The sequence below is a fragment of the Zonotrichia leucophrys genome, chromosome 3, assembly GCF_028769735.1.
Source record: "Zonotrichia leucophrys gambelii isolate GWCS_2022_RI chromosome 3, RI_Zleu_2.0, whole genome shotgun sequence".
NCBI lineage: Eukaryota > Metazoa > Chordata > Aves > Passeriformes > Passerellidae > Zonotrichia > Zonotrichia leucophrys.
In genome coordinates, this window is record NC_088172.1 from 37,761,978 (window position 1) to 37,775,433 (window position 13,456).

At 36.5% G+C, this 13,456-nt stretch overlaps 1 protein-coding gene across 2 annotated transcripts in view; it reads left to right on the forward strand.

Moving 5' to 3' along the window:
* The window catches only part of AFG1L (AFG1 like ATPase), a 64,382-nt gene that overhangs the window by 32,941 nt on the left and 17,985 nt on the right, over nt 1-13,456 (forward strand). For both annotated transcript variants that reach the window (XM_064707840.1, XM_064707839.1), the window contains exons 8-10: nt 6,528-6,610; nt 9,998-10,068; nt 10,325-10,425. In XM_064707840.1, coding sequence (XP_064563910.1) covers nt 6,528-6,610; nt 9,998-10,068; nt 10,325-10,425 — 255 coding nt within the window. The remainder of the gene's footprint in view (nt 1-6,527; nt 6,611-9,997; nt 10,069-10,324; nt 10,426-13,456) is intronic.

Sequence of the window (13,456 nt, forward strand, 5' to 3'; positions counted from 1 at the left end):
TTTCTTTTTTTTATTTTCAAGTAAGGCAAAAGGAGAAAAGAAGCAGCCCTTTGAAGGTACCTCACCTGTACCATGCGTGCTCCTGTCTGACAGTCTGGTTGCTCTCCTTGTAGGGCTGCACCAGAGAGGAAACTGCCCTTACCCTTGTACACTTCTCTCAGCAGGCTGTGGACAGACCTGTCCAGCTCCAGATTCACATTCTGAAATTTCACATTCTGGTGACTGTCACATGCTGGTAACTTTGAAAGTACACTGAATTAAAAACCTGTGGGTATGCTTTGTATATCAGCAATATTTTTATTCATTACATACTACATTTTTGCTGAAGATGATTCTTGTTCTGCCATAGTTATAGAAAATGCAGTTCTAATGGTATCCTTTGGATGGAGAAGCCTTTTCTTTAAATTGCTTAAGGAAGAATATGAAGAAAGAAGAAATAATACTCTAGCTGATAATTTAACACTACATGGAGTCAAATAATGAAAAATATAAAAGGTTAAGTCTAGTGAGCTTTGTTTACCTGAGGAACTCTTTCTCTGTTAGCTGGTGACTCTCATCACATCTACTTGTGTGATGTGGAAGAACACTTTAGGCTGAATGTAAATGTATGAAAAAAATGTTTACAAATGAACAATCAAATTCTTTTCTGATTTGCTGGAGGAAAGGAATATTAGTGATCCTGTGACCAAATCAGAGGATGCATTTGAAAGGGAGGGTGAGATCTATGTGAAAATTGTGATTCCTTTTCCTCAGAAAGAGTGGCTGGAAGTTGCACTTCTTAGATAGGCATGGTTACTGATATGGGTGTTCTGATGGGCTTGTTCAGAGGCCAAGAGTATGAATTGTGCAGCTTTGCCTGCTTGGAGATAGAACTATACTCCTCCTTGCTCATATGGAAAATGAGCATTTGATACCTCTGCATTTTCCAGGTGTCTGGTTTGACCCAGGCATGAAAGGCTGTGGAAACTCAGCACGTGTGGGAATTAAGGTGATGATCCTCCTAAACTGAAGCACTCTTGTATGTCTGTTCCCCTACACCTTCTCTGGAGGTCTCAGATGGACACAGCTAAGTGCTAATCTAAACACTCCACTTAGTTCTTTGGCTGCTGATTAGAACTGAGGTGATTCGTTTGTCTATTCTTGTGATCTAATAGGATGATTTATATGTTGGATTTTTGGATTTTTGTTTTAATACCATTAAAATTCAGAGCAGAGAATGATATTTGGGTTAACTTAGGGTGATCTTCAAGGTTAAGAAGTGTCTACTCACCTGCATTATCAAGTGTTACAAGCTGATAACAATAAGTGAGCTCAGAGGGCACATGGTACTTAGTGTGGTGTTCGTTGTGGACTGCAAGGCCAAGTGTGGCATTTCAGGGCTTTTGTGACATAGGGGAGACATGTGTGACACAAGTATAAGAAAAAGATTGATTGCAAAAATTATATTTGGCAATATTTACTGCCAAAACTTAAAACTTGAGAACTTGCAGGTTATTCAGCTAATGTAGATTACCTTTTGAAATTTTCTGAAGTTTCTTTCTTCATAACAATCTATCTGTCATGTGCTTTAATTTCTTGAGCAGTTAAACATTTTAATAGCTACCATTCTTGATTGCAGCAATAAAGAAATATCAGAGATGCTTAGTGGAAAAAAATATTTGTTAGTCTGTATTTAATAACTTTCTAGAATAGATCTTTTGACAGTCTAATTTTATCTATTCTGTCTAAAGGTGGTTGTTTTAAGTGTCTTGAGTTGAGCCATGAGGTTTTACCTTTTTATTCCCTTCTGAAATAAAAATTTTTGAGCCACTCAGTGGGAATGAGTCCGTGCTTACACTGCATTTTTAACTTACTAATTGCATTTTCAGTTCTGTAATTGTATTTGCTCTTTGTATACATAAATACATAATAACTAATTAATTTTATGCATTTGAATTGCATAGGGTAAGTCAAACTTTAAATATCTCAAGAATAGAAAATTTGTTGGAAACTGAGGATGGTTCCACTAGACTGACTGTAGCTTCAGTATTAAGCATTTATTTCAAAAGGAGTTTAGCCCAAAATGAAATTTGAAAATTTAAAACTCCATCTTAAGAAATGGAAACCAATTGTTACAGTTATGGGTTTGACAATTAAATGCTAACAACCTGAGCACTCCAGTTAGTTCTTTGGCTGTTGATTAGGATTCCATGGTGATTAATGAGTGTGAGAATGCAATCACATCCATAGCTTTAATCAGTCCCGTGCTGGATGAGGAAGTCCAAAGATGGACAAAGACAGAAAGAACTTCTGTATGTAATCTTAGTAGGGGTTTTCCCCATGCTGTAAGAAGCTGAATGGTAAAAAGTAGAGAAGCCTGTCCTTTCACCCCTCTCCAAACTTTCAGGATCTTTAAATTATAGTAGTGCTTTTTTAGTACCAGGAGAATAATGTTGCTGATACCTGTGAAGGGTAGACAAGATGCATGGTGATACTCACATAGGCGCCCTCTCTGATGTTCAGTATTTCATTTTTGCACTTGTGAGCAGGATTTGTTTTTACATACCATGTTACCATGCATCTGGTTTTCTTTTTTCCAGATCTAGTATTTTAAATGTTTAGCTTGGACATTTACATTTTTTGGTGTGCTTTATTTTATTTTGTTGTGTATTCTGATTACATGCTGTCTTTTTAACATTTAAAGTGTGTATCCTAAAAAAAAATTATAAATATGCATATTTTTCCTTCTGCCTTCCTGTGAAACAGGTAAGGGAATGTTTATGTGTGCAGAAATAAAGAACCAGGGTGGGTATCCTTGTTGACAAAGGAGACCCCAAAAAGAAAACCTTTGGATCTCTACTCAGCACATAACTTCCCTGTGACCTTTCTGAGTGAGCAAAGATCACCACGTGCTGCATCTCCCTTTAGAGCTGTCTCCAAGGGTACATTCTTAGCTCAGAGAAGAGATGGTGGTGTTATTGTCTGGCAGTGTGAGCAATCCTCCTACTACTGCCCTTGGGTTCACTGCTGCTGCTGCTGTCCCACCTTTTCTCTCCTCTACTATGCTGAGCTCAGTTTGTGTAAATAACATTTTCCACTTCTGTTTGGTGGTTTGGGGTTTTTTTGTTATGTTATTTTCCATTAGCACCTGTGGATCTGTTCTTGTCACGTATTCACATAAGGAGAGGTTGTTCCTACCCTGCAAAGGTAGCTTATACTCTAACTGTAGGGATCATGTCCTAAAGGGCTGTTTTCTGAGAGTGTTGTGATGCAGATGATGATGTTTGAGTTTTGAAATGAATGGCAGGAGCCAGTTCATTTTATGTATATTCATAGAGTGTCTTAACACAATAGGTGTGGGTGAGCTTTGAAGTGTCTCAGTGAAAATAATTAGCAATGAGTATGGATAGACACCTGAACATGTAGAAGGGTTAGGGAGTTCCTGTGGCTCTTATTTGTATTTAGAATAGGATCTCTAAAAGGCCAGAGTACTTTCCTGAGCTGACCATCAGTCTGGAGAGACCAAACATGTCAATTAAACAGGAACTTCTCAGGAGTAAAATGCCAAATATTTCCAAAGGGACTAAGTATTTCTTGGCTCCTGTTAGCTGTCCTCTGCTTTTATGCTTACACTGTGCATTACAGAAAACTGCTGTACATCAGAATTCTGGTTTTTCATTTTGTTTACATTTGGTTCAGTTGACTTTTCCCTCCTAAGGAAGCAAAAAATCACTAGGACTGTATTAATTGTATTTTATAGATCTCTGAACTGGATTCTGCTATTGCATTTTTGGCTGAAAGGTCTTACATCTAACAGGGTTTTTTGAAATAAACTACATCATGTTGTATCATATTAGAATCAAAAATAGTACATCATTACAGACATAATAAATAAAGCTTATAGGGAAGGAAATATCTCTGTTAGGCAATGTTTGTATCTTAAAAGAGGTCCAAAAACATAAATAATTTTTTGAACACACAAGTTCTTTTTAACTAGAGTCGCTAATTATAGTGGTTTTTTTTCCTGAAGAGTAATAATACTAATTACTTCAAAGACAGAGAAAAGAGAAGGAAGGAAAAAAAAAAAAGAAAAAGGTATCTTCTCTTGAGCTGTGTTGGTGTATTTGCATCTTCAGTTTCATGGTTCTTACCTCTGAAACTCATTCAGTGTTATGCCATGGAGCCATAAAAGCTGTCGGTGCATGGAAGGAGTGACAAATTTGTGAGTGGAACACAAGTGGACTAAAACAGTGTAGCACTGGGCACCCATTTCTGTTTCATCAAGCTGCACAGACCTGCATTACATAGCCCAGTACAAGTCTGTATCTGAGTGCACAGGACACCTGCTTGTCATTGGCAGCTGGGCCTCCAGCACCACTCTAAATAGCAGGGAACAAATTTACACCAGCTACAGTGTTCAGGTGTGCTTTTGTTTTTTCAGCTCTACCATAACCATGGAATACTCTCAAGTATAGGGTCTGTGTTCACTTTTCACTATGTGCAACACAACACCCTGAGGGAGCAGTAGAGTTTATAAATCTGACTTAAAGGCCAGATAGATGAGGCTGAATTCATGTAAAAGTCCCATCTCTTGTTTCCAGGAAAAAACAAGCCATATTGATTAACAGCGTTACTAAATTTGCAAGTATCTTAAGTTAACCTAAGTAATTTCATCATCCTCAAATCTGTAGTAGTAATCTGTGGGGTTTTTCCCCATCTAACATAAAGAAAATAGTACTGAAGTTATTCTACTACTTTGGAAAAATAAACCATTAGGTGGAAAGATGCTGGCAAAGAAAAACTAAGTGAACTAACTTTGCTGTGAAATTTCAGTAATTTCCTTCTGGCCTTGGCTGCCAGACTGATGCTGAGGAAAAGCTTAAACATCCTCCCTCCCCTGTGCATATTATTTATTACATGCCTCTGGAACTTTTTTCTTCTGCTCTGTTATTCTCTTTCTTTGTGAGCTCTCATGAGAAGAAAGAGAATAGATTATAATAATATTGTAGCACCAATGCTATTGTGTTTGCAGTAGCCTTAGTCCAAGATAATGATTTGATTAGCATGGCTTTTTCACTTACTGGAATTAAAGATACACGGATTTTCTTGGGATTCTGTGCTTTCAGGATGATTTTTGTTTTACCTTCTTTCTTCAGCTGTATCTCTTTGCAGAGAAGCTGGAGGTTAAAAGTAGGTACAGACCTTTCACTAATAGCCAAGGGCAAAAAATTAGTGCAATGAGTCATCACAGTAATTCCTGCAGATAGTTGTGATCTGTGTCCTATGCAATGCATTTGTTCAAAAGGGCCATTGTTCCTTAAGTCACTGATGGTAGTTCTTCTAAATATTTTTCCTGCAACGTAGTTGCTGTGACTGAGGTTTGACATTTCCAATTTTGTTATTTGATTGGCCTCAAGGAGGCCTTGAAAAATTCAGACATGCAGAATATGAAATGCTTAACAAGAATATTAAAGATAAACCAATAGTTCACGGTGCAGTGAAGAAGCAGACTAATTTAGTGGATTCTAGCAAATGGAAGAATTTTACTGGTGTTGAACTACATTAAAAAAAAATGTTTTATTGCTTAAATTATTGATACTGCTATGTTTTCTAAAATACGAATATTTTCCTCTCTTTCTTCTATAGCTTCTTTTACTTCTTGCTCTATATAACACCCAGAAGTTCTGTGTGTTAGAAATAGTCAAAACAGATAAGCAGAGCTATTCCCTTTGTTGGGGTGAGGAGGGGGGTAAAATCTTGATCCTACTGATAGCAGTAAGAATCTTGCTCTCAGCCTCAGGCCTTGAATCAAAAAAAGCACCCTTTGGTACAGTTGGGTTTAAGTTTTTTGACAGAAGCAATTATTGTAACTACTCAGGGACATCTGTTTCACACTTAGAATCCTACAGGTTGTTTAAAGGAGAGCAGAAAGGATCCTTTTCTGAGTTAATTCATGCATTGCAAAAATGAAATAAAATCTTTTCAATACAGAGCTTTGTTTATTCCCCCCTCATCCATTTTGCAGCAAAACTTGTTGTGGTTCATGAATGCGATCTTTGTATCAAGATCAAAAATCTTTATTGCTCTTAGTAAAAGGAAAAGATAAAATTATTTTTAGTTTATAAAATAGAAGTAGTTTCACTTGTTGCTAGAATTTGTGTTCCATTAAACTTCTAGTGCTTCTAATTTTGTATTTCAAAAGGTATATATTTTAATGTGAAAATAATTTCTGCAACAAAGCGGTGCTATAAGAGAATGAGTAATATCCACCCTCATTTCATCCCATGTGCTTCTAATCTATATTAATTTTTTAGCTGATGGACTTCTGATAGGCCTTTTTGTTTTGCACATGTGAGTGATTTTCACCTTATTTCTTTGCTTCAATAATTGTAAATGAGACTTCAGCTTTTAGATCTTGAACTTCAGTTTTGCAGATGATATTCATGCTGATGGTTTATCACAGCAGTGTGTCTTCTCTGTATCACAGACAATAGTAAATACAGCTTTGGCTCGAGGAAAGCTGTTCTTTCTTTTTTTTTTCTCCGTAGAAATACTGCAGCACAGTCCAGCTTGATTCTGGAATAGACTACAGGAAACGAGTGCTTCCAGCTGCTGGAAAACTTTACTACCTGTAAGTTTATCTATGATATTGTGTTAGCTTCCTTCTTCCTTCTTATTAGCCAATAATTTCCTATTGAGTGGGAAAAGAAAAATGTATAGTAGAATTAGCAGGGTGTGACTTTTCCTTTCTTTGCCTTCTGGTCCATTTTGTTCAGCAAACTGCCTTCCATTATGCCTTGATATTAACTTCATTAAACTACATTTTTGGTAACCACACTAGCATCATTTATAATGTGTGACTGAATAAAAACTAATTAGATTTTTTTGGGAGGTGTGGTATTTGGAGAACTGAAGTGACAGATGGTTAGAAAGTGATGAATATCCTCTTGTAAGAGACTGCACAATTCGCTTTTAATAGAATAACATCCTTATTGTATTTAAGTAATTAAGTATTTATAGAAATCCAATGACAAGGATTTATTTAATTTTGGGTGTTTCCAATGCTGTGGATTAAAAAACCCAACTCCCTTATGTTTTGACAGATTGTTTCTGTTAATCATGACAAAATTTCTTTAGCACTTTATATTTGCAAATAAATATATTTTTAAATATATTCGCAGATGTGTTTCTGCTTCAGCATAAATCTGCCTAATAGGAACATCCTCTTTAATACTTTGAAACCTTTACAATGTAAACATTTTTCTGTCTTGTGTTTTCTCTTGTAATATTATTTACTCAGTGACAACCTGAACAAAGCAGACTACAGTCACTTAATATTAGATTTATAATAGTTGTATCTTTAAAATACTGATTTAAAAATCATGTTTCGAGAAAGGTGCGATATTTTTATCACTGTGATGGGTGTTTGAAATCATGTATGTCCATGCTACTTTTTAATGAAGTTAGATGTTGTAGCTGTTTGTCTGGAAGGAGGAATACTGCTTGGTAGAACTTTTCCTGCTTTTGAAAGGAAGTGACAGAATTTCAAATATGGAAAACAGGTCCAGTGCAAGCTCTGTATCCTTAAACTGTGGCTATATGAACTTGAGAAAATGAGCTCTTGTGCTGTATTTTTGCCTGGCTGCACTGGCTCAGTGCTTTGTCTCACCTGCTCAGCAGAACTTTCTGAAGCCACCACTGATAGCTGTGCTCATCATGGCCCTTGTTCTGAGTGCTGCTGTCCCTGCCTGTGCTGCTGCTCCCTGGGCCTGCTGCACTCTGTGACCTTCTGGTGGCCACTGTGGAGAGCACCTGCCACATTGTTTTCCATACTCTGGAGAAAGGAAATGGATGTTTGTGGTTTCTAGCAGGTAATAGGCCAAACATGGTGCCTGTGGCATCAGCTCTCAGAGGAGAAGCAATATAAACAAATTCCAGGAGTAGTACCCAGCCAAAATATCTCATTGTGTTCTGCTGTAAAACTTCTGATCAAGTGAATGGCAGAGATGGGCAATAATTCTGTCTTATGTTCTCTTACTGGATAAATGTTGGTTGCCTTAAGAACCTGATGTGTAAATCATTAAAGCAGTGGGGTGAAAAATTATTTAAAAAATCCCATAGCTGCCAATGGATTTAGGTACTTATTTCTTTATCCTTTCTTCTTCTGAGGGAATCTTATTCATTCTTCTATTCAAACTGGTTCGTTGGAGCTTTAACCCTGTAGAACTAGCTTAGTATGTGGGGATTCCTTTTGTTTGGTTTGTTTTAAAACTAGGTACTGCATACAGTATTTTGCTACAGATTCTAAAATTTAATTAGCAGTCTTGTCTCCCAAAGAAAATGTTCTTGTTCAACATGTATATGTTCTTCAATTAATGGCTGTAGTATGATTGTCAGATTTTTTTAAAGAATCCTCTTAATGCTTCATATGTTGTGTAGTCCTGTCTTCATTTAAAACATGTAACTGAGGATTAATTAAAACTGTTTCATACTCCTCTGAGAGCAGTCAGTGTAACACCATTACAAGATGCCTGATCAAAGCAACTTCATCGATCTCAGTCTCAGGTGTCTATTTTCAAAACAAACTTTCTTGGCAATTAGGTGCAAATATTCACCTGTTTCTTCTGGTAGCCTTTCAGTTGAAATTTCTGTTACTCATATGCATGCACATGCACATACTCTCTGAGATCGATACAGATATATAAATATATTTATACACACATGCACACACTCTTTACCCCCTTTTATGGCCTTTTTTTTTTCTGGTGTTGTCTGTTCTTTATTGTTTTGTCAGAGGAATGCATCACACCAGTATCAATGTTGAGAGAAGCTTCTAGAATTTTATGTAACCTCCTAATCAGAAAAGGTTTTTCACGTCTTCAAAATGGCACTTGTATAGGTTTGTGGGTTTTTAATTTTTTTTCCCAAATTCTTTGTATCTACAAGGTTTGTCATCATTAAGCTTTAGCTAAAAAGTGGTTACTTCAGTTCTGCTCTTAACATTTTTAAGGTGCTTAAGGCCTAATGAGCAGGAGAGTATGTGTTTAACAAACTGGTACCATTTGTCAGTTAAGAGGATGTCTAGAATTGTGTGAAGCAGTGTGACTTCAGTGCATCAAGATCTATAAGATTTCATACCAAAAGTTTACACCAACTTCAGTGAAGCATTATATATCCTAGTTCTAGTTTGTTGTCTACTGTAATAGTGATTTACTATTCTCAGGTAGAAATCTTATCTATATCTCTATCTATCTATCAATTCATCTTTAAGAATAAAACAGGAAGGATTGACTCTCTACCCTATTCAGTGATTAAAAAAAAAGTTTTCTGATTGGACTGATTTTTTAATTCTTGTGGCCCAGAAGATAAATGTAAACTTTACTTCAGCTATCGGCACATATTTTACATTTTACCATCTGTGGTTGATCTTTTACCAAGCAGTATTAGGAACAGAGGTTAGGAAACTGCTAAAACTGCTACTAAAGAGATGATAGTGTTATTTTTAATTTCACAGTTTAATATTGCAAATTGTTTGGCCAATATAATCGGTTGACTTGACACAGCACCCCCCCACCAAAAAAAAAAAAGAAAAATCTGTTTCAACATTTAATTTCACAAAGTCCCCTCTCAGAAATTTCAAAGGATACTTCTTTAGGTGCTTGACTGCCTTGCCTTGCCTTGTCTATTTGCTCTTATTTTGCATGCAAGATAGAGCCAGAAGCCTTTTTTCTCATTGTGTACACATAGTGTTAATGGGTCTGCTCTGCCTGTATTGCCTCATTACTGGAAACAGCTCAAAACACAGAAGTCTTTCAGTGTATGCAAATAAGGCAGAATCATCTACCTGAGAGTTAATATTCTCTACTTTTAAGTGTATTCTAAATGTAATGTTTGTATTTAGAGCATAACATCCTGTTCTCTTTTTTTTATGGGCAAAAAGCTAAGCAGGCTCAGGCAGCTGTTTGATGTTGGCTTCAAGTGTTATTAATTTCATATTCTATTATTCTTTTCACTGTAGCACAAGTGAAGCTGATGTGGAGGCTGTCATGGATAAGTTGTTTGATGAGCTGGCTCAGAAACAAAATGATTGTACGTAAGTTAATTTCTCTTGAAAGAGAATACATTTAGAACACAATGCCCAATCTCCACTGACCAATTAATAAGTTCCATTGCTGTATATGGGTTGATGCCACACTCAAGTGGCAGTCATTGTATCAGCATTTTGTCTAATTTATGTGTTGAATCATGTGCTATTATTCATGAAGCTATGCATTTCCTATCTGTAAGAGATGAATTTTATAGTAATTATCCAGAGAAGATTGAGTCTTTGTTCATGTTCCCATAGTAACTAGACCAAGGATTCTAAAAGTGCAAGGCAGAGAGCTGGGGCTGAATAAAGCATGTGGAACCATTGCAGACTTCACGTTTGAAGAGCTGTGCGACAGAGTGAGTACCCAGTCCAATCTAGATCAGTTAATGCTCAGGCTTTTCACAGTTAAAAAAAAAATTCAAACCACACAAACTTGCTATTTTCCCAAGATGCACTGAATTAAAAAGGCTTTTTAAAAAACTTGATTAACAGAAATATTTTTAATTTAACACGAAAAACCCCTTTCTTCAAAAGAACCATACTAATTTTCTTTTTAATGATATAGTAAATTCACTCTTAGGTGTATCACAGATTATCTTCAAAAATCCTACTGCAGTATATGCCTGGCCTAACATCACTGCTGGTATATGAGTGGTGGTAACATCTCAATATGTAAATAGCAATCAAATGCTGTTTTTATAATCTGGGGTTTCAGTTTGATACTCAAGCAAAGGAGTAGTCATCCTGGCACCACTGGAGTAACACACTGTTCCATGCTTTGGTTTCAGCTGCGAGTACAAGGAATATTTAATCCCAGGCCTTCTCAAAATATTTCAGGTTTTGCTAAATGCTGGCACGTTCTCTGCTTAAACATGTGAGATGTGAATCTTAAAAGTTCTCCTTGTATTTTACCTCCAGTGGATTGGAAGACAATTCCCCAGGAGTTGCACTGCTATTCAGTGATCTCTGTACTGATGTCTGTAGTTGCTGTTAAATGATCACAACACTAAACTGGCCAATAACACTTTTGATTCAGGATGATGACCAGTCTTTTGGTGATAACATTTTGCTTTCATTTCCTTGCAGCTATGGAGTTGATAACTATTTGGACAGAAATTTCACTGGTTGCGTTTCAGACTGCAGGGTTTAGACCTGGAGTTGGTTTTTAGTTTCATACAAAACCAATAAGCCATTTGTAAGAGTGGAGGTGTGTCATGAGTAGAATAGCTTGCTTTCCACTTAAGGTTTTGAGATTTTTTTCTGCCTTGTGCTCCTTAAAGCATGGGGAAGCCATGCTGTCAGCAAATACTAGTACAGTTCTTTGGTCCAGTACCTTATGTACTTAAATGGGGTAATAAGTTGCTTCTAAGTAGAAGTGCTCTGATTGGCTCACATGTCAGTGGTCTGAAGGTTCTCATCCTGTTCAAGAATTATTTGAGGTTCAGATCATTCTTACATGGATTGCCCAGGACTTAGGAAATCTTGCTGTCTCAAATCAGATGCCTTCTGCAGATGTGTTATGGTAGTCTCTTACAGCAAAATCACATGCTTAAAACTAAAACAGCATGGCAGATAGTAAAATGGGGTTTTTTTGACAACTTTCTCAGTTATCACTGATTTTTCTCTTTAGATCACTGATGTATCTTCATAAATATTACATCAGTATGTTGGTAGGGGGTATCAGTGTGCTTCCTGCATAGGCAAAAAAGTATAGTCATTGAACTTCAGAATTGTCTATTAAATTTAGATGAATGGTCAGAGTTGCCTCCACTGTGATTTTTTTTCCATTACTGTGAACTTTTGCAATGATTTATAGCAATGGTAGAAAATTTCACTCAGTATAAGCTGCATTTAGGACCTTGCCTGCCCCATTGCTCTGTTTGCCTGACCTGCTGCCATTAAAATCTGCTAAAAGAAAAATTTCAAAAAAGGAAAAATACAGCTGTCAACCCATGACACCCTCTTCCTTTTTTTTCATGAATACTTTTAAATTTTTATGGAAAAACTTAAAACATGCAGTATCTTTTTTAAACAGTGATAGGGGGAAATTGCTCCTACTCATGTCACAGAAGACCCAGGGAAGATCCAGAAGAGTGCACTAGTGGTTTATAGCAAAAAATTAATCCAAATTAGGAGACATTCAACATGACAGGAAGTATAAAGCTTTTTATATATATTCCAGTAAGATTGCTAATAGTAGGAGTGATTTGTGGAGGGATAAAGCAGAAATCTTTAAGGGACATAGCAACAAGATATTTGCTACTTCTTGTGAAGCCAAATGGTAGAGAAGTTGACAGGCATCATAAGTGCTGCTATTAAAAAAAGGAAAGTAGGAAGCTGAAAAAGATGTAATGAAAAGCAAGATTGACAAAATAAAATACTGGAGGGGAATTTTTTGGATTTGCATGGAGCAGATCTGCAGATTTCTTTGTGCAGGACATGGGGACAAAATCCCATGGGAAGACAGATTATACAAAGGGACATGTGGCAGGAAATCTTCCTTGCTGGAGCCTGTTGCAGCCAGGATGAAGCTTAATTGACAGCTTAAGCAGAACCTGCAGGTAGATAAATGAAATCTAAAGTTGGTGTTGTAGTAGCTCATTGAACTTGTACCAGAATTGAAAACAAGATTTGCAGTCGGTTTTGTAACAGTTTTAAGATGTGGTGACAAGCATGATAGATGGGAAATTCTCATTAATGGGGGAAAATGAGAGATAATTGCTATTATTGAAACCTTGTGGGACAATTCATAAAATAATAATACAGAATGGGTGCTTACAGCCTGCTTAAAGACAGAGTGGCTGACAGAGGTGGAGAGCAGTGTGCAACATTGAAGGTACTGGTACCTGCCTTAAAGTTAATTAATACAAAGTTCTTGAGTACATATCAGTCTGCTAATTATCAAACCTGGAAGGAAAGTACTTGTAGGGATCTGTTGCATATATGGAACATGAGGTGGATTGCTCTTTGAGCTATAAGAAGCATATAAAGAAAATACACCATTGTATGTTACACTGTAGATGAAACACAGGAAAAGGTGAAATGTAATTGGCCAGAAAGCAGCAAATGATAATTTTCTAGCCTAAAATGTACTACATCCAGTACAAGGTCATTTGGCTGGTGCTTACAGTGATGAATTAATCTAGAAATTTGTGTTGTGTAGGAATAATCGTAATTTCGTAGTGTTTAATGAAACTGAAAGATATTCCAAACAGTGAAGTTGCATATTTGAGTGTTCAGGAATAGTAATTTTCAAAAGCAAAAGGGAAGTGTGACTAACTGGAAAGTGAAGTGTAAACAACAGTAACAATAAAAAGAGCAACACAAACCCAAGAAGGACTCTGAGGATGAAGATAGTAAAAGTATCTCCTGTGTCACTGTTGAGAC